Source organism: Athene cunicularia (genome assembly GCF_003259725.1).
Source record: "Athene cunicularia isolate RWA chromosome 5 unlocalized genomic scaffold, athCun1 chr5_part1, whole genome shotgun sequence".
In the NCBI taxonomy this organism is placed as follows: domain Eukaryota; kingdom Metazoa; phylum Chordata; class Aves; order Strigiformes; family Strigidae; genus Athene; species Athene cunicularia.
In genome coordinates, this window is record NW_020799101.1 from 25,112,532 (window position 1) to 25,136,235 (window position 23,704).

The 23,704-nt window shown below is 44.3% G+C and overlaps 1 protein-coding gene across 6 annotated transcripts in view; it reads right to left on the bottom strand.

The window, feature by feature from the left end:
- IFT43 (intraflagellar transport 43) overlaps positions 1–23,676 on the bottom strand; it is a 44,505-nt gene extending 20,829 nt beyond the window's left edge. Inside the window, exons 1-4 of one of the 6 annotated variants that reach the window (XM_026849348.1) lie at positions 23,483–23,591; positions 23,268–23,357; positions 17,296–17,325; positions 7,945–8,012 (exon numbers count right to left, since the gene is read on the bottom strand). In XM_026849348.1, the coding sequence (XP_026705149.1) occupies positions 7,945–8,012; positions 17,296–17,325; positions 23,268–23,357; positions 23,483–23,560 (266 nt within the window). In that variant the 5' untranslated portion in view covers positions 23,561–23,591. The other 5 variants (XM_026849350.1, XM_026849353.1, XM_026849349.1 and 2 more) reach the window with 5 other exon arrangements.
- Between the last annotated feature and the right edge of the window lie 28 nt (positions 23,677–23,704).

Here is a 23,704-nt window from a genome sequence, read left to right on the forward strand (position 1 = left end):
CGGGAGGGTGGGCCCGCACCGCAGGGTGGTCTCGATACCTGGCAGGGCCTGGCAGCGCGGGCAGAATTTCATCTGCCTGCGTGTCAGCGTGTTGCTGGCGTGTCTCCACCGCTTCTCGTTGTGAGTCACGTGGAGCCAGAAAGCGGCTTCAAGCGGCCCTCTTGCTGAAAAAATGAAACGGGAAAAACGGGGACGTCCTGGCACCCGGAGATACATTTTGTTCGGAGAGAGCTGGGCGATCACAGGCAGCGCAGGGAGGCGGGGTGTGTGCGCGGGCACTGTCACTGGCCAGCGGGCGGCCTCCGCGCTGCCACCCAAAGCCATCCCCGCCCCAGCGCCCAGGGCTGGGCTCAGCCCGCGGGGAGACGTGAAGCCTTTTGCCTCTAGGGCACAGGCGGTAATTCCAGTCCAGGCCTGAGAGAGGAGGAGGAAAAAAAGATAAAAAGGGACATTGTACTCTCTGCTCAAATATTTTTTTAGTGCCCATCACCATCGTGAGTGGGTGGCGAGCTACGAGTTGCAGCTTGTTCAATAGCCTAAGACAACAACTAAGTTACACACCCAAAATGACGCACAAGTGCTAACTGATCGGTTCTCCCGGCTCTCCCCAGGTGGGTCTTGATCACTGCAGGTTTACTGAGGCACAGGGAGAAAAAACACTCATCAAAGCTGTATGTCAACTAGAACTGCAGCCCGTGCTGGAAATCACTGCCACAAGGTGTCTTCTCAGCACCTTCCTTGAGGCACTCTGATCAGTTCAGTTTCTACTCCCTCTCCCTGGACTGTGGCAGCCTGGAAAAGCCAGATTGATTCAATCAGCGAGTTCAATATTCACATCTCCTAAAATGAAGGCAAGTTTTGCCATTGATTTCTGCAGAGCAAGGACCACTATGAACCTTTATTTCTGTCACAGGGTGTCACCTCACAGCCCTCCACTTCGAAGCCCTGGGGCACATGGCTATCTATATCTCCACAATGGGGTTTTGGGCACATACACATTTTTTTAAACTGTAATGGACCCACCATCCACTTTCTGGCCCCTCACAGGCTCCCTGGGCTCCATATCTTGAACATACTGCCCTAGAGCACGGCACTGGAGGCAGGATGAAGTGATGAGCAGGCATGCTCTGTGGGATGGGATCTGACAGACACTGCAGCTAGTCGGCTCCAGCTGAAATGAACTTGTGAGGCACTCATAATCTCTAACAAAAGTGTTGTTGTTTCTCCTCATGTCCTAATATGTGGGCTTGCTTAACAGAAGCAACAAAGGAGGAAAGCTTTGGCAAGCAGGATTTTAGGAACTGGCACAAAAGAGCAAGCTGACAGAGAGAGCTCATGGGGGTCACTGAACCTCAGCCTACTCACTGCATCGTCCCTGTAACAGATGTTCCCAGGGTTCCCCCACTCGCTCACTGGTAGAGAGCTAACAGGCAGAGCTGATCAGAGCTCCCACTGAGCAACAGAAAAAACAACACCACTCAATACAAATTCCTGCTGTGTGGGAAAACAGCGCTGCAGTTTCTAGAGGTATCCACCACACATCTTTAGTCCCTGAGAACAGGGGCTCCAATCCAAGTGATCCCATCTTCAGTCTCCAGTATGCACCAGGGCCAACTCACACCAAACAGCTCTTGAGCTTACAGGAGCTTTTCAGTTTCCATTTAAAGGGAAAAGCATACTTCTGATCCTCATGGTTACATGGAAGAACTGACTGCTAAAGGAGACAGAACTAGAATGCAAGAAGTATCTAAGGTTGTTTTTTTCAAATCCCACAACAGAGAGCAAACTCATGATTCTGAAATACAGGGCCAAAGACTTTTTACTTGTGATTGGCTTCACTGAAAACATTTAAATGAAAAACACTAGAAAGAACTAGGTGTTTATTACCGAATGGCACCTTGTGCTGTCATCTGAGAGAGCGAGCTTCTGAAAGAAGGTATTTTAAGAACTTGGATTAAGAATTTGAGAATAGTAGAGGGGTTATATGGGGAGGGGGACTGGGGGAGGGGGAAACAGGGCCAAACAAGTAGATCAGGTCATCTTAGGTCTCTTTTCACAGGTAAACTGCATTAAGCTAGACTTCACAGCCAATTTAGAGATGACCTACAAAGGCCAGACAAGTTTTTAGTCTTGGCTTTGACAGATAAAAAAGTGTTGCAAGTTACATGTGTTCTTCAACAGGGTTTTGCTTTTTTAAACTAGAAATATTTGGGACAGCAGGGATAGTATCCCCTGAATTTGCTGGTAAATTCCTTGGAGACATCGAGAACTAAGGAAGGAAGATGCTTTGTCCTCAATCAAAAAAATCAAAGAGATTATTTATCCTGAGCACACTTCTGCCACCTCAGCAGCTTATATGGACTGTTACCAAATATGTCACACTCCTGTTCCACTTTTCTCATGCAGGCTTCATTTTCTAGGGTAGCAAGAGGCTACAATCCTACTAGTTCTTCCATTGCCCAGTGTCTTTCAGGAAAAAGAAGTAGAAGAAAACTTCACTAACAAACTAAAAGTAAACAGAAATCTAGCTAAAAAGAAAAAAAAAAAAAGAAAAAGAAAAAAAAAAGCCCAACTTTTTCCAGGTTCCTCTAGGCACTGTGAAAACACAGGAATGGACACAAGTCTAGCATTTTCCCTTTGCAGGAAACTCTTGCAAGTGACACTAAGCAGAATTAAAAGGAAAAAAAAATCCCCTATCACAGTCATGGTACTGAGGAATTCTCAGGTGACTCTTCTGTCTTTTAGGGACTTTCCTTTTTCTGCCAGTTATCTTTACTGAGTCTAAACAGAAACACCGAGGAGAGCGGAGAGCTCACCCCAGCAATGACATGGAGGGACAAGAGGACAAGAGCCTGTTAGCATTCCTGGAATAACCAGCCTATTAAAAAAAAAAAAAAAAAAAAGAAAAAGGAGAAAGAAAAAGAGATGGGAAGAGAGAGAGAGGAAAAAAACCTACCCTGGGCCTGCACATTGCAGTGTACCGCCATCTTGATGTCCTTGATGCGTGCCGATGGCATGGAGGCGGCTGGCACCAGATCAGCCCAAGAGAAGGAATGAGAGGCCAATGGAGATTTATGTGAGGAGAGTGAGATGGACAAGGTAAAATTGTCAGGAGGAGTTGTTAGAAAGTAAAATATATTGTGACAATTCCACTCCTGCCGTTCATCAATAAACTGACAGATCATTTAGTGTCAATTAGGAGTGATAGATGGACAAGTCCCCATGATCCTGGGCCAAAATTAATGGCTGGGAGGGAGAGGGTGATTGAAAATGACGGCTGACATTGAGAGGAAAGTCCTGAAGGTCCCCAAGGGGCCATTACTTGCCTCATTCCCTTGCAGATCAATGCAGGGACAAACCCAAAAACAGACACTTCAAGACAAAACTTAATCAGACTTCCTTTTCTTTCTTCTCCTTCTAAGTTGTGCCCCCTCACTTGGCAGCCTTGATCCTTTGTGACTATACTCTTCACATCACTGAGGACATCCACAGAGGGCTGCAAGATGCAGAGTGAGGCTGCCGTCTTCCCCACAGCCAGGAGCTTGGCTCCACTCCTAACATGACAGTGTCACAGGGAAGCCCAGACTGAGATTTACCTCAACACTCCTGGACTGGGAGTAGAGGGCAGAAGCAATGACACAAGCTTCTCCCTGCCATGTCAGATAAGAGAAGCACTTTACTACTCCCACTTGCAAGACAGGGATTGCTAGAGGTTCTATAAACCAGGCACTCTCCGGGGTCATTTCATATAGATACAACACAGGATCATTTAAACCCATATTTTTGAAACAGGAGGTTTTTAACTTTACTTACCTCCCGAGACCTTGAATCATAAAACCCCTTAATCTCTTAAATAACTTTCTTCCAGCCCCAGGGTGCAATCTCACCACTGCCCACCCTCCAGAGCCCTAAATGATACCTACACAGAGGCTGGGTTACCCTGCTCTAAAGGTCACCCCGACTGCATTCCCTTCCTTCCCTTTTTGTTGTCCCTTTGCCTTCTTGTTAAATGCCTTCCTGGACACTGCACCACCACTTCTGTCCCAAAATACTTCAGCATTGTCATTTTCCTAAACAAGCCTTGATTATTCCAACTCTGTATGACCTATCAGTCAGAAAGGAGAAATGTCAGTTGTAGCTGGAGCACCTGTTGCTGGACTGCCATAATCCCTGTAGAAGAAAGGAAGTACACATGCAGAAACTGGAAGAGACTTCCTACTGAAAGCAACATTTGCGTTTGCTTGCACGAGGACCTGAAACAAGCTGTGTTTATTCCACAACAACCCTAGCTGCTGCCTGCAGAACTGTATGAATTTTAAAGGGCTGATTGCAAGACCAAAGATCAAGGACACAAGTAAACTGGAAGTGTCCTGAGAAGCAAAGAAATAAAGATACTAATAGGGAGAAAATGGAAGAAATTCTGTAAGAAAAGTCAGATAGATGAGATCAGTAGAAGCTGGAATTAAATGGATCCTCGAAGCACCTCTCCTTTGTCAAATCCTCACCACTATGTAAAACTGAGTTCCCTTCGCCTTTTCCCATTGTCAGGCACTTTGTGCTTCTTCCTTCTGATGCATGAGATAACTTGACAATAAATCTCTGCTTTGCTTGTCACAAGTGTCAACACTGATGTCATTAAGGACATCAGCACAGCGTTCAGAATGGCACTTGGGCTCCATCCAGTGGTCAGAGAGCCACTTCTGTAGCAATACTAGCTGTAATTACTGTTATTTATGTAATCTCAGCAGGGTACTAGGCCCCAAGTGGCTGCCTCACTTCTTGGCTGGTCCCCTTTCCTCTAATACTAGGGCTAGGGTATTACTGGGGTAGCAATAGGACTGCTTCTTCTCATAGAGAGTGGTTCTTCTCTCTGAGTACAAATTTAAATAAATACAGCAGATTCAAGTGCAGAGGGACCCATAACTAAGGAAAAAAAGATTATTTCATCACTCCTCTGCACCATTTATTTGCCGTTGCTGAGGACAAGCCCAAGGGTTTGCTCAAACACTTACTTGCAGTCATCATCATTATCCAGATTTACAAAAGGGGACTCCTAACAATAACATCTGTTCTACAGAGGTACCGGGAGTCCAAAGTATTCTTTCCATGCTCGACTTCTGCAAACTATGCAGTAAAAGACAGCATTTTAATAGTTCTCGGGAATTTAAGTATCAGACACTTGCAAATGATGTGGGAACTCATGATACAATACTTCATTTTACTTGCACACCATCTAGGAAAATTAATTTCAGAACTAATTACAGGATAGAAAACTTTAAGTCCCCTCCTCCTCTTCCTATCTTGCAACAGTCTGAGACAACAGTAGTCGGAAAGAACCAGAAAGATGGTGAGAATTTTTGCAAGTTTAACTAGGTATGACAAGAGCTGGGCAGGTAAGGGACTAAGAGGGAGCAGCAAAGGTAGAAAAACTGAAAAACAGGTTGCAAATTAAAGTCTACTCTAACATGTGCCAAATGGAACCACATTTTCAAGAACATTTTCAAGTGATAATTTGGTAAGACTCTGAACTAGAAATACACAGTAGTTTAAGTATCCCTGCAAGAAGAGCAACAAGTGTGCAGTTGCAACTGGCTGAATCTGTGAGAAACAGAACTAAAAGCTTAGACCTCAAATGGGGAGAGAATAACACATAAACAGCTAAAACATCATTTCACAAATGGCTGCAGTATCCTATCTGACCCACAATATATTTACACAACACAGAAAATCTAACTGTAGCCACTCTGCTCATCCTTCCTTATAAGTTAAAAAAAAATATCACAGAATTTAACACTGTCAGTTATGAAAACCAAATTACTTAAAGCCGTATGATTCCCAAGGGTAGGCTCAGTTACACTGGCATAAAAGTGCTTACACCTACATCAGATATATCAATAGAAGCATGTTATTCTAACTACATCTACACTAGTGAAATTGGAGCAAGTTAACTTAATGGGCTTCCAAACGGAGTCCAATTGGTTGAAAAGCTGTGGGGAGATAGAGCCTGAGAAAACAGAAACAACAAAGCTACAGCAACATTGGTATGACATCAGCCGATGACTCAGACTTTTCACATGAAGGCTTTACTCTGGGATATATCACAAAGACAGCCTTACAGGCCAGCATCTCAATACTTTTTTAAGGGAGAGAGATCAGCTTGGGGAGAATACACAGCTGAAGGAAAACAAAGATAGGGGAACTAGTTGTACAAAATTCTTGTACCTTGTATGACTAAAATAAGTCAGAACAAACCTCCCCTTCATAAAATTTATTCAACAAAATCTCTTAATACAAATGGATACTGTCAGATATGATATGACATTGTATGTAAGAAGGGGCACATCTTCACCTCATGTCCTATTGTGCGGGGTCTCACAGGTAGAAAGGTCTGCAGCTCTCCATCTCCTCTTGTGCTTCTTGAGCTGAATTGTGTCCAAACTCATAGGAGCATTTACTCCAGACACCTGCTGCATCTGTAAGCCATGCAATTGGGATGCTGGAGAAGCACCACTGATAGCTGCTGCTCCAAATCTATCAGAGGAGGCTAATGTCAAACAATGGAAAACATCCTAAAGTAGCACATGCTGTTACATTAGGAAGCTGTACACTTTCCTTCAGGGCACATTAGGCACAGCCCTGAATAACTCAATTACCTCCAATCCAATGCTTCACCTAGCCAACAATTACACAACTTATTTTTCCTAAACAATGCTGTCATATTTCCATAAAGCTTCTGCTTAGTCCTACAAAGATCCAGGATCACTGGTGGCATTTTTTTATAACCCTGAGGTGGATGCATCTTTTCAATGGCAATTTCTAACTGCAGTCAGCCTACAAGAAATAATACCATTATCAGAGTCAAACTGGAGAGGAACAGTAGTAGTTCAGGCTGAGATCTTTATTCCTTTGCTTTACTCCAGTCTCCAGATTTTCATGTGATTTTTTTTCTTCAGAGACAAACAGATAATTTTCCCAGAAAAGTACTGTTTTCTAGAAAGGCTCTCAAGAATATAGACCATCTTTCTCACCACTCAACTGACTGTTTAACAGGTTTCTGGATGTCTTCTCCCATTCTCAGGGTTCCAGGAAAGAAAATACATAACTTTTCCATAACTTGGAGTGTCTCCATAGTGTATGTCCAGACATATACACTCTTATTATAGGTCTTAATGTATACAAGCAATCTCACACCACTCCATGACTCTGCCCTTCAGCTCTGAGAATAGGAAATATAACGCCAACATAACTTTACAGCTTGAAAAAGAACAAATAGTTTGAAACCAAGTCATCTCCGCCTAGTCTGAACTGTCCTTTAGTTTTCATACCTATTCTGTTACCATGTCCACTTATTTCCTTTCCCTTAGGTGTCCTTAATAAGCACCAGGCTTCTCAACCTACATTCTACAATTCGTATACTTTTTTCCTCCCATCTTTTCTCGCTGACCATCTCTATCCACCTCCATTATACCATAACCCCATACACACAAAACCATTGACAAATTTCACCTTTACTATCAAGGCTAATCACTAAATCCTGACCTGTTCATTGCATTCTTGTCAGTGGGGCACTGTCATGTGTCACTCCTGGAGAGGACACAAATTGTCAAATCCACCCCTCCCAGCTCCTGCATTTAACATGCTTATTACATTTTTGACTCCTTCCAGTTACTGCACCAAGTAAGGAATACACTGCCTCTGGCAGGCAGTGACATGTACACAGTTCTGATCCCTGCCAGGCCAATTTATAAAGAGCATTAGCCTGCAGAACCAAGGAAGAGCAATACTTCAAATGGTTTGAAGGAGTTACAATGATATAAGAGACACGGGCTATCTACAAGATCCAGAAAAAACTGTTTCAAAGTCTGTGACAACAAAGCCAAACTAGTGATGTTCACTTAATCCATGCCTAAGTCCCTCTTATTAAGGAAAGAGTTGAGGACTCACTTGGTAGGTGCCAGTACAGGATCATCTGCCCAGCCTCCTTGCCGGCGTGGGGGCTTAGGTGGTGGACCCTTTAATAAAGAGAAGAGACACATTACAGCCAGCTCCAGTCAAGGCAAAGTCAAGACAATTGACACACCAGGTCCACACATACTAATGTAACACTTTACCAAATAACACATGGAGACATAGTGTTTAAAATGCTGCTTATTCATAAAATAAAAGGAAGACAAATACTGCAGAACAGGTTTTTAAGTGTTTCTGTAAGCAAAAGATCTATCACTCTACTTGGTATCTTGACAAGTTTCAGGTTGTGTGCCTTTGACTTGTCCAGGACACAGTACAGTAGCAGACTGATCCACAGAGGAAGCACTCTCCTGGCAAAAGATGGTTCACTGGGAACTTGATCATCACTGCTGCCCATATTTCAGTGGGAAGTACCCCATGTTACATCTTTCCTAATGTACAAGTCAGCACATTTTAGGTATCTTGCTTTGGATGAGGAATTTTTCCTAAAAAGTGTCTGCTTTTGTCCACTGCCTAGAATAAGAGGCTAGATGCCAAGTTCAGATACAGCCAGACATACCAAACACCTCTAAAGTTAGTTGAGATGAATCCCACCACTGCCACCACTGAAATGCTGAAGGGGAAGTTAGTCTGGAGCTTAAAGACACTCCCTGCTATTTTCTTGCATTGTCTTTTGTGGCACTCTGCCTCACAGCAAGAGAAAACAGGAATTCAGCTTGGGGCTTACAATGGGAATTTTCAAAGAACAGGGCCATGAATTCCCAGCATGTGGGAGCTGACTGTTGCCTTTTGCAGTTTTGGGCTCGGTTCGCACCTCGTACCACACTGCCTTCAGTGTTTTGTATGACAGGCAGTGGTGAAAGCAGAGGAGCAAGGTGAACCCAGTGGATGAATTTCAGTTTATATAGCTCCCAGTTGATGGTGCCCAGTGAGGGAAGATGGGTTACAGGGACCTTTGAAGGGTCCATCACAAGAAAGGATGATTGGGTAAAAGATGTCCCAGAACAGGGAAAAATGGTTAACTGCAAAGGAGTCTAAGCTGGAGCAATGGTGGGGGGACAGGTGGCTCACACAGCTATTATTAAGAACGGGAATGAGCTGCGTGACTCATGAGGATTTTTGACTTGACAGAGGGGACCTTGCATGTGTGGTGGGGTCAGCCCTCAGCCAAAGTCAAATTACCTCCTGCCACAGATGAGGAAGGGGTTGAGCTAACCCCTGATGGTAGGGGTCTCCCATGTTTATTTCTTGAAGCAGAAGCATTGTTTGTGAGTGTGGGAAATGAAGAGACCCTGCCAGGGGCAGCCACTGCCTGCTGCAGGGAGGGGGCACGACCCTGCATAGCTCCCTGATACGAGCAAAAATAGTCATCCTCCAAAAATAAACAGGGAGCAAGAATGAGGCAGGAGCTGCAGTCCCAAAATACCAGCTTTCTTCGGCAAAGGGAGCACAGGAGGGCAGAGGGACAGGCAGGGAGCGTGAAATGCAGGAAACAGCCTCCTTATATGGGCTCATCCGCAGGGGACAGAGCTCAGTCGACTGGAATGACCATGTCACAGAATGTGAAGCCTTCAGGGGCCCAAGTGAATGGAGTTTTCTGATCTTTAAATGATTCCCCCAGATTCTTAAGATGCCAAACCAGAGAAGAGGCTATAGTGCCAAAAAAGGAGCATTTTGAATTCAGTTGATCTGGACACACCCAGAGCCCAGGAAAAAGGGGAAAAACACACCACATATGGGCGTGCATGCCCACATAAACATCCCTATTCCCATTACACACACTCCTACCTCAAAAACACACTCCCTCCCACATGGATCCTTCCCATGCAAACAATCCTCCTCCCTCTTCCACTCACACCATCTTCCAGATAGCCAGCAGGCCATGTCCCCAACACACAGCCTCACAACTCCTCACAGAGGCGCAAGAGTTACACAATGTCACCAAAGAACCTGAGCCATAAGGCTGAGGGAAAATGCAGCATCTCCAGAGCTTCCAGTGCACCTGGAATTTAATTGCCTCATCATCAAAACTAGCCTTCAGACCCAAGATATCTCAAGTTGGGCACTCCAGATCAAAGGGTGATGAGAATGATTGCCCCAGTCCTTGCATAGGGCATGACTCCATGGCATCTAGGGGTTTGATTCCAATGTCTTGCCAATGTTATAACGTCCTCCCATTGATCATAGACACCAGGCAACCCTGAATGTCTGTAAGGCCCTGACAAACACCTCACACATACCTACAGGTCTTTCATTCCTCTTGCAATAAATCAGGTAATTCTTTCTGAACTGCCCACAGGAGCACTAGCAACAGGAAAGGCAACTTTAACTGTCAGCTGAGAATAAATAGCTTTTCTCTGTTAGTTGCCTTGAAAGTGCCATAATAAGCTCACATGCCACATGCACTTTTGTCAAGTAAATAAACTTACCTTCATATACTTTCACATTTCCAAAACCTCAGCGTAATTTACAATTGAGAATGCAGTGTGTGCATTGCCATAATATGGTGACGGGTATGGATGCTGCTGCTGTAAGTGCTTGAGGCAGAAAGTGGGAAGAACATCAACCCCAGAGAGAGCAAAGCAGAAACAGAAGACATTGTTCTTCTGTAATGGAGCAAATGTGCTCCGTAACACACCTTTTTGGTGAAAAAGACAGGAGGCTTTCTGGGATCACAACTTGTTGGTACTTACTGTGTAATACTTGTGCATGACTTTTATGTACGTTTCCAAATGAAAAGCTAAGATATACACCCAAATGGTTTGGTGTCCAAAACACTGAGATTCCACCAGCTCCTGACAAGTGTTCTCTCTCAGCTCTTGCTGCTCAGTCTCTTTCACAGCATTTGTGACCACTTGCTTGCTGCGGTTTGCTTTTCCACTTCAGTTTTGTCAGTTATTTATCTCCAAGAGATTTCCTCTACATTAGTTTCTGCAGATTGTTCACTTTTTCAAGGAATGTTGCCACAGTCCAGGACTTAATTTGATTTTTTCTCAGAAATTCAGTTCATGATTTTTATGATGGCACTTTTCCAGTACTTCTGAGGCTGCCTTCCTTACCAACATTTTCATACTACCACCATAATCAGTATTTTATCTTTGAAAAATGATTGGCCTGAATTCCATCTCTTCTGCGTTAAAGCAGTAGTTAGGCCCTTTCTTATCAGACAGATGTAGAATTCTGATTTGGCTTCCCTATCAAGGCAGAAATTTTGAGGCCACTTGTCAGATCATGTCTGCAGTTTTAAAGGTGCTAGTTGGATGTTGCTTCCCTCATGGAAGCAACTACCCCATGTGTCTCTGGATGCTGAGGCAGACCCTCAGCTTTCTTTTAGGACCTAGCACAACACAGGGAGATTACAGACATGTTGGGTCCCTCAGATTCTCAGGCAGGTCTGGAAATATGCAAGCACTCTGTGCAGGGAAGCAGAGACTCAAGCATGCAACAGGACACACAATTTTTCTGTCATGTAATACATCCCCTAAAATGTGTGTGATCTATGTTCTGCCCAATATATAAGCACTGTGAGATTTTATACAGTATGTATGTGCCATGGTATTGACCATGAAGCAGAAAAAAGAGGTATGGCCAATCTTGAGTTTCCTCTTCTCCAGCAAGCTGCCTGAGGCTCCTCTGACTGAGGAAAAGCAAATCTCCACAAACAGGCCTGATGAATTAGTTTTGACTGCTGCCGGTTAAGAAGCTGTAAGTCAAATAGCCCCACTTGTTTCCAAGCAGCCACATAACACTAACAGTCTATAGCAATCTCAGAGCATATGTGATATCAAAAAGGGTTCAATTCCCACATCTAGGCAAACCTCAGCTTTTTGCAAACAATAGACCATCTCTGTTAGTCCACTTCATCACATCCACAGACAGTTCAAGTAGCGCATCTGATTTTAATTAATCCCCTCCAGGGACTTCTGCATGTCTTAAATACCTAGTGGAAAATACCGGATTTCCATTTCATCCACAGACTGTCCTTCTTCATGGTCACTGACCTTCCTTTTTCTAGGGAAAGTGCTATTGAGACAGAAAAAGTTCTTAGGGGTCTTTAAATATACTCTGTCATCTATCACAGCAGGTAAAGGAGCAGCTCATATTGTTAAACAGCTATCAAGAAGTTGTTCCCTAAAACAATGGTCAACTACCTAGTCACGTTACATGTGCACCTGATAGGAAAGCTGTCATATTGCAGTATTTGGCACTTTAACCTGTCTCAAGAGTTACTGCTCTCCCCTGCATGAAAAAACGTGAAGCAGCACACAACGATCTGATTCTCTGAGCAAGGTGTTACCAGGCAGAACCCTCTCACAATCCACTGCTCCAGGGCAGTGTCCCTCCAGCCCTCCTGGGTATCAACATCTCTCAAGCAGTTTGCTACTACCTTGTGCTACATACCATTTAGACATGTTCCCATCTATCTCCACCACTCCTACAGTTCTTTTAGTGCCTTCAGGTGGGTCCAGGAGCAATCAAAACATAAAATAAATGTGTGGAAAAGGAAAACTTTTAATAAAACTATTTTTGATGGGATTGTCCCTAATCCACATCAAGGTAGCTAAGAAGGGAGGGTACTACTAGAAAGGCTGGGAAACATGGCTGACTAGAAATGCTATTTCAGTGGATGTCATCAGAAGGCTAGCAGATAACCTCAGAAAGCTGAAAATAACTGCCCTGCTGCCTCTCGGGGTGCACGAGAGAGAGGCAGCACAAGGCCTTGGGGAGCTCCAGGCCATGCAGTGCTGGGGCTCACTCTGGGGAAGTTGGCCTAATTAGGGAACAAAAGTTCAGCTGCATTTTTTAGATTCCTCCTGGAGAATCTGGCCAATTTCCAGCTGAGCGGTCCCCGGGAACAGGCTGGGAGTCCAGCATTTCTACAAGCAACCAGAAGACCACTGCGAAAAAAGCAATCCCTGTAACATGGAAGCAGGTAAAAAAGCCACGGCCTCCTTGGATGCTGGTTCCTTTTGGTGGAGGGTGGAGGGTGGAGGGTGTTTATTAGCACAATGCAAGAATCCAAACAGATGACAGATACTCTGGGACATGGAGGGACAAATTCAGCTCAGACCAGGAAAAACACACGACTGGTAGAGCATTCACAATGTGCAATAGCTATGGGAAATTCTGCCTCAGAGAACCCTCCCAGGTTCTCAGAGATGGGCTATCTAATGGCAGTCCACCTCACTCCCAATTGCATGCCTAAGAAGGCAAAATCCTGGCAACATGCCGTATACAGAATGTAGCTAGGCCCTGGTGAGGTCTCTTCTACAAGCTGAAGATCACAGGGGAGAACAAGATGCTAGAAAAAAACAACACAGGCAGACTGTAAGGTCTTTGGGAATAGGAAGTCTTTGTCCCAGCCACATGCCAATACTCTCTAGATCTTAGTGCAACGCAAGTTGTAGATACAAAAAGAGCTATACAGGACATCACAATTCTAAACTTCTTGGGTCATGAACTCGCTGACCTAAGAGTGGCTGGACAGTACCTAAACCACCATGATTATTTTTATACAAATAAGGTCCCCCAGAAAGCATCCAGCTGAGTGCAGACAGTGCTGGTCTCCTCAGCTGCATGTTTCTAAGTTTCAGGGGATGTGAGGAAGAGCACTTGGTGGGGGTGGCTGCTGCACAAATCCAGACCAGACAATGGAATGAGAGTTTGGAGCTAGGTGCCAACCACTGTGCGAGGGTAAGAACTGGGTCAGGAAAATACCGCTCTGATTAAAGGCCCTGATCATATCAAGCCCCAGGCCATGTCTACACCACAGGTGCAGACACACCTGCAAGCAGGATCCATGTGAGTCAGCTCGAGTCTGGAAATGGTCTAGCTTTAGATACTTCTGTTAACCAAGCTGGTACCTCCCCGGGTAGAGTGCACGTTGCTTCTCACCAGGGGATCTCTGCATCATTCTGCACTATATTTTAGGATGCAAATACACTCACTCAAACAACCCAACCAAACTGGCCAACCTAGAAACATAAGTTCACAATTGGCTTCATATTTCAGGTAGTTAATTTTTTTTGATAGTCGTTCTTCCAACAAACAATTGCTCCTGACATGTTATCTTACCCTAAAAATCAACAGTCCATTTTTCCACCTGGATTGTTTTAAAAGCACTGGGAACTAGAATTATAGAAGGACTCGGTTGCCTCTGGAAAGGTCAGACCCTCAGATCCCCTTTCCTTAAAGCAACACATCATCACTTGAACTTTGAATAGTGTAGAGCCACAGAGGTCACCATCCACCTAGCTAAGAGTCAGAAATCAGGTGCTTTCCCCCCCTCAGTCCATGAAGCACCTTGAGACTACCTATGGCATGTCTACCAAAGCACTAGAGAACAAGGTCCCAGCTGGACTCATTAGGACTGGAACAGACGTCTTCCCACTCAAATGTTGTTGCTTTCAGTTACAAAATCCTTTCCTGTGTCCCCAAAAATTTTTTTCAGTGCCATTTGCAAAGCAGAGTGGCTTAAGGAGAAAGGACTGAGAGCCTTCTCAGACCCAGAACAGCTCGTAGATTTGTCATTACATACAATATTCTCTAGGGATGTAGGAAACATGACTTGATACATCTTTCAGGAGGAGGAAGAGGACAATAAAATCAGTATCTTCCATCTTGGAAAAGTGATGGTGGGTTTAATCTTTAAGTTTCTGTATAGAGTGTGTGGCTTCAACATCAAAATGAACACCACCATCCCTGGATGTCCCCAAAGGCAAGGAAAAGCCCTGCACCACTGCTGAGGCTACAAAACACAGGATGGTGATGAGGATCACTCACTACTAGTGCAGGAACATGCACCCCCAGAGTTCTCAGAATGGGGCCAGAACTCCATGGAAGGACAGGGTTTCAGACACACTGCAGTCCCCAGCCACTCTACCACCTCAGTAGATCCACAAGGCCCATCCTGAGATTGTCTACATACTACACAGGCATGTAATACAGACTGTGGATTTTACTATGAGGATAAGACATCTAAATCCCCCTGTGTATCTACATGTAGGGAATCCCCACAGTTCTTCTGCATAAAGCTCTAGCTGTCCTTTCAGAGAGGGACTAAAGCTAACTAGAAGAGAGACTTCTCCAAGGCCCCAAAACAAATCCATGGCAAAGCCAGGAAGCCAACCCAACAGAATCTTGGCTCACAGTCATGTTCATAACTCCTCCTGCCTATTCTGCCTCTGCAAATTAACTGAGATATTAGGATACACCCTTTATTATACCATTGATCAGCCTTACAGCCTTTGGCTAAATGTCCCAGGCAGCCTTGGAAGGTGCAGCCAAATGAGTGATTCAACTGGCAAAAATTCAGATCCAGGATGAGTGGTTTGCCAGGCGATGCAAAACAAGTCTCAGAGCAGGCAGATGGCTGGAGGGCAGGACTTCAGCAGGTACCTGCACATCGACAGCCCTGATGGGGCTCTTTGCTAGTATCCAGGCAGCCACAAAGTATCTTGAGCACAGCAAAAGGAAAGGGACTAAATCCAGGAAGAGTTCAGATTGTAACACTCAGCACAGCCCAAAGGGAGTTCAGAGAAGGGTTACATGAGCCATCAGGGGGACGAAGGGGCCAACTTCAGACAAATGATTCAAGAAGCCAAGTATTTCAGCTTGGCCAGGCATGACTAAGGGAGGGATATACCACAACAAGTTTTGGATCACACTTTATAATATAAAGTTCCACTAATAATTGGTTTGGAAGAGACTTACAATACAATTAACAGAAGTTTGCAAGTATATGGTATTTTAAGTTACAAGCAGTTTACTCATCAATTAGATTTCTCAACGCTCAATTAACCATTTTGTTATCCTTCACTGGCATTTACAAATGGAAAAACACTATAAAGTGTGACTGTGATACTTAAGAGCGTAAGCCTGAATAAAGGGTGCAGAAATTATCCAAACAAGAGGGGTTTCAAAGCAGGGATCACTTCATACTAAGGAAAATCTCCTTGCCAGGCACCATTGCATAACATCCCTGAAGCAACAACAACTGCTCATGTGGAAGAGTCACATCAGTTTAGTTATTTTAATGAAATTTAGCAGCCAGGAGCAAGAAAGTGCCTGTGGCACATGACCAGCCACCACAGTACAGCAGACCTTAGAAATCAATGATTTAGGGCACTGTATGGAGGTGGAATCAGATCCAGTGAAATGAGTGTAAGGACTGGTTCCAGTGAGGTGGCAGGAGGCAAGTTTAGATCAATTATCAGGAAAAATCTCTATTGAGTAATCAGTCCCCAAAACTATACCCCTCAGTGGGAGGTCTCTGGAATGCTCTGGGCACAGTCCTGAACCATCCATCACTGACCAATAAACCCAGTAGATCATTCCTACAATACCATCTCTAGTACTACCAAGAGAAAACTGAGCTAATCTGAATAGTCTTGACTCCTCGTGATGAGCATACCCTTCTGAGGCCAGAATTAATGAGATGAATGGTAAGAGTTTCTTTTCTGGGCTTTAAAGTTCACTAATTAATCTACTATGCTACTAGTACTGGGCTGGTGCTTCAGCTGAAAGAATTAAAAGTATGGGAGACAGTGCCTGAATTGTCTAACACATACAGAGAGCAACTGCATCCAGGAAAAATTGGGCAGCACCAATTCCATGGTTAGGAAGAGTACAAGACAGTTAGCCTGAAGACTTTAACAGAAACAGGTACTAGTTCTCAGGTTGCTGTGAACAGCACCACCCTAGCTTCCAATGCCAAATGAATGCCAAGATGTATTTTAGCTTTGCTGCAGGATGAGAAAGGATATGTGTATTCCTTTTCTCTGTATAACAGGAGCCTGGTAAGAAGCACTATGCCATCCTATTAACCACAGATAGGAGCATGCCAGTGCTGGTGCAATAAAGAGACATAGAAAATACAAAGGCACACATCCTTGTTACTACTGGCTGGCCTTCTCCTCTGGGGTACCAGCAAGACTTCATAACTCCTGAAGACAAGTTTTCATGTTATTGGAGCAAACTAAACATATTGCACAGCATATCTAGGCTCAGTTAGGTTTTGTACTCTATTAGCTAATTGCTGCCCTGACTTTTAAATGAAAATAAGAGTATCTTCCAATGGCCACACATACATGTGACCTCAGAACAAGATGCAGCAGCTGATAAGAGCAGCTGTTACAAAGGTAATAAAAAAACCCGTCAGCAATAGCAACAGAGGATGCAGGAAAGGTACTGCATCTGAAGCAAACTCTGTCGTATTCACCAACACAAGAGTCTGCTCTTAAGGTAGTCTCCAGACACATGAATAGGCTAGTCCTACAAGTCCCCTTCAGAGGAGCCAGCATCTGCCTAGAAAGCCTCTAGTCTTACATGGTCAACCTTTTTCTCAGGGTCTTCATCCTAGAAGGATCAGGAGGGAAAAAGAGAGAAAGAAGTTAAAAGGAAAAACTATGGAATCCTGCACAAAATAGCTTGAAGATTGACATGAATGGCTGTCCTGCAGCACATGCCTTACAACCTTATTCACTTGAACGAAGTTAATCCCAGCGTTGTAAAATTTTATATCCAGAGTCACTTATGCATATACCAAGTGTGATATATAAGCAGGTCTATCTGACTGCAGTGGCAGGAAAATCTGCCAGCAATCAGACCTTGAAATACATACTAAAGACAAAAAATACAAATGAGACCAAGAAGAGAATAGACTTAGTTCCTTCTCCCTATAGCATGAGAAAACCCAAATTACTCAAGTGTGCAGGATGCTAAGAGATTTGTATGGGTAGGCTCTGCAACAATGTCAGAGACCAGAAATTATGTTGGACCAGTCATACTAGGGGTTATATATTGTAGCAGGCTGCAGCCCTTTTTTCAGGAGCTACTGTTTCTCAATGCAAACTCAGATCCTCCTCTGCAAGCAGGAGCTGCAGCAGTTAGCACAAGATAGAAATAGCTGACAAGAGCATTAGCTTTAGTAGACGAACTCTGAGTAACCTTATACTATAAGGGAGTAGCTTGGTGTGAGAGACGACTTCTAACTCCCCAATGGGGTAGATGAGTAACTCAAGGAAAGCAGCCTGTTAATCACTGTGAAAGCTGCAAACTGGTTGAGAACCTTTCTGATGAGCAGACTGCCAGCATCAGCAGTGGCAACAGCCAGTTGTTAAGCAGCAAATGCAAGAAGGAGGCAAATTAAGATCCCAGTAATCTTTATACTACCCTAGAAATGACAGTGTTCATAATCACTCAGGGGAGGGTCTAGGGTATCCCACGACCCTGCACCAGGAGTACACACAGGATGGCTGGAAACACTACACTAACCCACCGGAATTTTCTTCTGGACTGCATCATCTCTCCTGTGGAACAGGGAAGCCATGTGATTCAGAAGTTGCATCTATCTCTGATTAAAGTGGTTTGGTATCTGAGTCCACTTAGTGCCTGTGCTATCATCTGGTCTTATGGTCTTACCATGACATGAGCAGATGGAGGCTACATGCAGGTTAGGGCAGCTGGGGTACAGCAGTGTCCTCATCACTGAGCAGCATAAATGGAATCAAATTTGCACAATGGTAAAATCTGCTGGAAGTGTGTATCTGTCAGTCAGGGACCCACTTGTTCCAATACCCAAGAGCAGAAAGGCTTCTGTGGGTCCCAACAACACTTAAGCTCCTCTAGATGTATGGATCTCAAGTGGTACAAGACTCACAGCAGCATGGAAGGAAATCCAGAGGGACAACACATGTTGAAAAAGCATTTAAATAACCACTTCTTTGAGCAATCTTCCATGTGGATTTCACCCTCAGCAATTGATTTGCAGTTGTTTATTCACTTGGGTTAGATAACCAAGTCCTATTTAAATGATGCCTGCATGTCAGCCTAAAGAATCACCACCAGAAGTGTTTGTAAGCAGGGTGGTGGAAGTCCAACTAACTGCTTTGCAAAATTCACCTGTGGGAACATCCTTCTCATATGCAGTGGAGGTGGCCCAAGCTTTTATCTGACTACATTAATTTATCCTGAACAAGGTATTTTTTACAGCACAGAAATGCTCACTTTTTAATTATCACCCAAGGACCACAACTACATAGGCAAACTTACAAATATCAGGTAGGACAACCAAAGAACATACTTTCAGAAGAGGAAGCACTGAGCCTTTCCGCAGGCTTTGGTGAAATGCGAGGAAGAGAACATGCACAGAAATTAGATGATTTTTGGGCAAACCCTGATATAAAATGAAACCGATCCCATCCAACCTGTGTGGAAATATTCTCGACATAGCCTGGAAAACCCTCAGCCTTTAGGCTGACATATTGCCTATTAAAGCAGTCTCCACTCAAAGGATCTACCAAGTGCTGTCAGAGAGATAGATGCCAACAACATCATATTGAGACTGTAAGAGGCAGAAACCAGGGAAGTCTTGAACAAGGTCCCAAGGGAATCCTGTCACTGGATGAAGAGAAAACAGACTGTGGGAGCAGGATAACACTACAGTATTTTTTCATACCAATTTCTTATGGAACAGCAATTTGTTCACTCTTGCCTAGAGGAAGGCAAGACAGAAAAGGAAAAATTTGCTGATATATTTCCAAAAAAAGTCTTTTCCACTCAGCTTTCTAAATCAATCTCCTCAAGAGCTCCGAACCTGTCCAAACAGCTTCTTTTGGTGGATGTCATGAAGCCAGTACTCAGGCTGTTGGATGCAGTGATGTAGAGCCAGAAAAAAGGTTTGACTTTTATACTATAAAAGTGTCCAGAAGTCCTGGTAGGATAGGACAGCAAAGGTCTTCAACAGATCTCATTATATGATCTGCCCCTCCCATTATACAAATAACACGACCAGCTTGAGTTTGTCCCATTTTGTCAGAAACTTGATAGCATCAAGATGAGTAAAAAGTAACACATCAAGCCAGGGGATGGGAAAGGCCTCCCAATGGAAAAATGGATACACTACCCCTCTGAAAATGAATGTTTGAAATGCAGAATTCTGGCATGTAGCAAGCAGATTTATCTCTAGGAATTCCCATTTACAGCATATTCCCCTGGGTGCCCAAGAAGCGCCTGCCGATTTGCCAAAGAGCTCTAAAGGCCAGGAACACGCACAGCCATTGCTGTAGGAGGATGCTGACTGCACCAATTACAGCAAATAATCATGTTCCTTCTTGCCTCATGAAATAATACAAAGCTGCAGTGTTGTTTGTTAGTACTTGTACTTCTGAAAAGGCAGGAATGTTCTGCATGTCAGATGGCAGACTGTGAGCTTTGTGACCCTTAGTGAGACCCTTGAGGAGACAAATCAGAGGTCTAAATTTGAAAATAACACAGATATTTCCACACAGGCATGGGAATTAATAGAGATTTGAGCAGAGGAATTACAGATAGACCACTGCAGTTAAGAGACTTCTTGTGGGAAATACATACACGCAACAGGCACTGAAAATATACTAAGATATCGTGCTGTTTTCATATAGCTTGGGGGAAGTATGCTAGGCTACAAGGCACAAGAGATTGCAGTTGTGCCCTAGGGAAGGAGGTTTTAGTAAGACATTTGTGAGAGAAGACACACAGTTGAGGAGATATACCATTGTTTGGAGTCTCTCTTGGAAGACAGAGTCCAGGTCAAGGAAAGATCGGCAGTAATCTGATAAAATCTATGCTCCAAGTCAGATGATTTGCCCATTGACTTCAAAACAAAGACTTTTAAATTATGCTAAATGAGTTGTTCACCCCTCGAAGTGAATTTCCTTGTAATAAGCCCAAATGTTGAAACATAGAGAAGTACCTTTTGCTTCCTTCAAGGAAGCTGCTCTGACTGAAAAACAGTTCCTGGATGGTTCTCAGTGTCATGAAAAGATCTGAACAGTAGCACAAATAGTATGTTCATACCAGAAATTTGAGCTGGGTGGAAACTGGGTAGATTGACAAGGAATTTAAAAAAAAAGTCAAGGTGAATCTTACAACAGTTTTACAACTCTGAGGAACTACTGAGGGCAGAATCACCATCCTGAATGTGAAACTGCACACAAAGGTGGGAATATGGTAAAGGTCTAAGACAAACCCCTCTGTCTTCAAAACCAGTAATAAGAATAAAACCTCCTGTGCTGAAATTAATTACATGAGGCCTCCTCCACTACTGCCAGTTCCAGAAAAAAGTACTGGGGGTTTTTATTTTGCATTTCTTTTGGGAAGGTTCCTTGAAAAGTTTTCAAGATGACCAGATGGCTGAATGAGACATCCATTGTAACAGCTGACCCCACCACTTGGAGGCAAGCCAAGGCCAGGCTTCCAGAAAAGTGAAAGGTGATTGCCAATCTAGGGTGAAGGAAAAAACAGTATTAGTTATATTAAATGCTCACTTTGGTATCAAATATGATCGTGTATGAGAAGACTCTAATTCTGGAGCAAAAGAAAAGGCTGAGAATTATTTACAGTGGATTTTGTCTCTTCTTCAGTAGCTCCAAGGTTTTCAGTTAACAGCAACATTCAGCAACAAAGAACTGTCTGAAGGGAGAATATTGACACAAACAGTTCTTCCTGGTGGTTAAGATCCAGTAATAACATATCTGAATCTTGTAAGGCGTGGAAGGCCTCACCCTTCTGCTGCTGAAAAGCTCACTGCTTTCAAACTGAAGATCATAACTATTTCTTAGCCCTCTTCAGGAGTGCCCAAGGACTGGAGCCTTTATGATCTCTCCCCAGCTATTACAATGGCTGTGATGTGAGACACACAAAGTACAACTGCAGTAAGTTACAGTCAGCTGTACCCCTACATCACGCCCTGGTCTCTTTCTAACCAGGGAATCAGTCCATGAACTAAGACGGCCAGTTCCCCAGTAAGAGAACAATCTGACAGTGAGCCACCCTAATCTGGAGGCTAACCAACAATTACACCCACTTAAACCACCAGCTGCTTTCTTTAAGACCTTCTTTACCTATGAGGCCCATGGTTATTTCAACTTCTTAAATTACGCGTTCTGCAAACACTCTCATGGAAGCCCTGCTGAACTCCTGTAAGCATACCCAGGGATGGGGGACTGCATAGGCTGAAGATGATTCTCCATTATGCCTATTAAGAGAAAAGAGTATACTTTCTCCAGAAAAAAAGCCTGTTCTACAAGGTGTTATTGTAAGCTAAGCCGTAACAGTGTATTTTCAACAGCACCACAGGGACTCCAAGAAAATATCCCCCACAAAATAGTGTTTCAGCACAGATGGGTTGGAACATAACTACTCAAGGTAACAGTAATTTTGTCATGGCACAGAGGATCAAGGAGTAGCCAGTCCCAAGACAGAAGGTCCCCGGGCTCTGAGTACAGTAGCTTGAAGCACAGTTGATGCCAGGGTGGCCAACAGGGCAAAGTAGTTCTGCAATTTAAAGAAGCCAGGAGTATGGTATGCTGGAGACCACTACTGGCAGCACAGAAAGATAAGTGTCATCTCTTTTAAGCAAGTATCGCTGTCGGTAAGATGCAAGTCTGATGGCCCTTTTGTCCATCTGAAAGTGTCAGGGAGCAAAATCTGTATGTCATTTCTTGATAGGTGGTCCTTCCAGAAGGATATGCCTGTGGAGAAGCCACACTAATATCAGAGAGCAAACTTCCATGTAGAATTTGAGCATTCTGCAGCCCTAAGCAAGCAAGTGAATTGAAAGGGTTAAGATCTCATCTTTCTGGGTACTGGAGGTTGTTGCCTTACTCTCCTGTGAAAGAAGGGTTCCAGACCATCTTCTGCTTTTTGAAGATGTACTGACAGTGCAGACTCTGAACAGAAGTTTTTCTCCAAAGCCAAGGGATAACTGAGTTTGCATATTATTACCCACAAGACAAAGTCTCAGATGCTGCAAAACTAGCTCCCAGCATGGCCTCTGTAGCCTGTGCATGGAGGAAAGGAAAAAGAGTGCCACTATATAAACTTCATACTGACTATCTCAGATACTGTACTCTAGCAAAAGCAAAGTGCAAATGTAAGGTATCTGCTTACCTGTACTCTGTCTTGCTACCTACCATAGATGGTGGTAAAACTGGTCACAGAATTATGTGCCTGCTCATATTTTAATTCCCATGGAAGATAGGTGTGTACAGGAGGGAGAGGCCTCAAGTCCTGATTGATGCTATTCTCCATACCTCCTCACACGTAAGAAACCATAGTCCCAGGTGTGACCCTGTGTGAAAACTACCTATCATGCAGAGGGCAACACCAGGAAAGGGACAGGGCAATCACCTAAGTCCCAACTCTAAGGATAAACTTCAAAGGACAGAGCATATGATGTGGGGAAGAGTCTCAGAAGAAACGAAAATTCCTCCCCTGGAGACACCAGCAGGCTTACAGACTGGTTTCCTGACACCCACCTCTCCAAGAGAAGCAGACGAGGAATTCTTCCTGCTGAGATTTTCATCTGGAAAGAAGTCCTGGCGGGCTCGGCGGCCCATCTTTAGTACCTGTAGCGCAGGGTGAAAGGCGAAGGAGCAGAGGGCACACGGTTACTGAGGAAAGCCGCTTCAGAGCAGGAGGAAACAATGCAAGAGGCAGCTGGGCAGTGACCCTACGCCCGGCAGCCACACACCTTCCCCCCCCACAGTGCAAACGCATCACCGGCTGCAGGGATTAACCCCGGGCCGGTGCGTGGCTCACGCTCCCGCATCTCACCGGCGGGCTGCTCGGCCCTTCCCGCTGCACGGCGTCCCGCGGCAGCCTAACGCTGCGGCCGTGCCCACGGAGAGCCCGGGCAGGCCTCCGGCGGGGCGGGCGACGCCATTTCTCCGCCTCCGCCGTCGTGCGCTGGCGG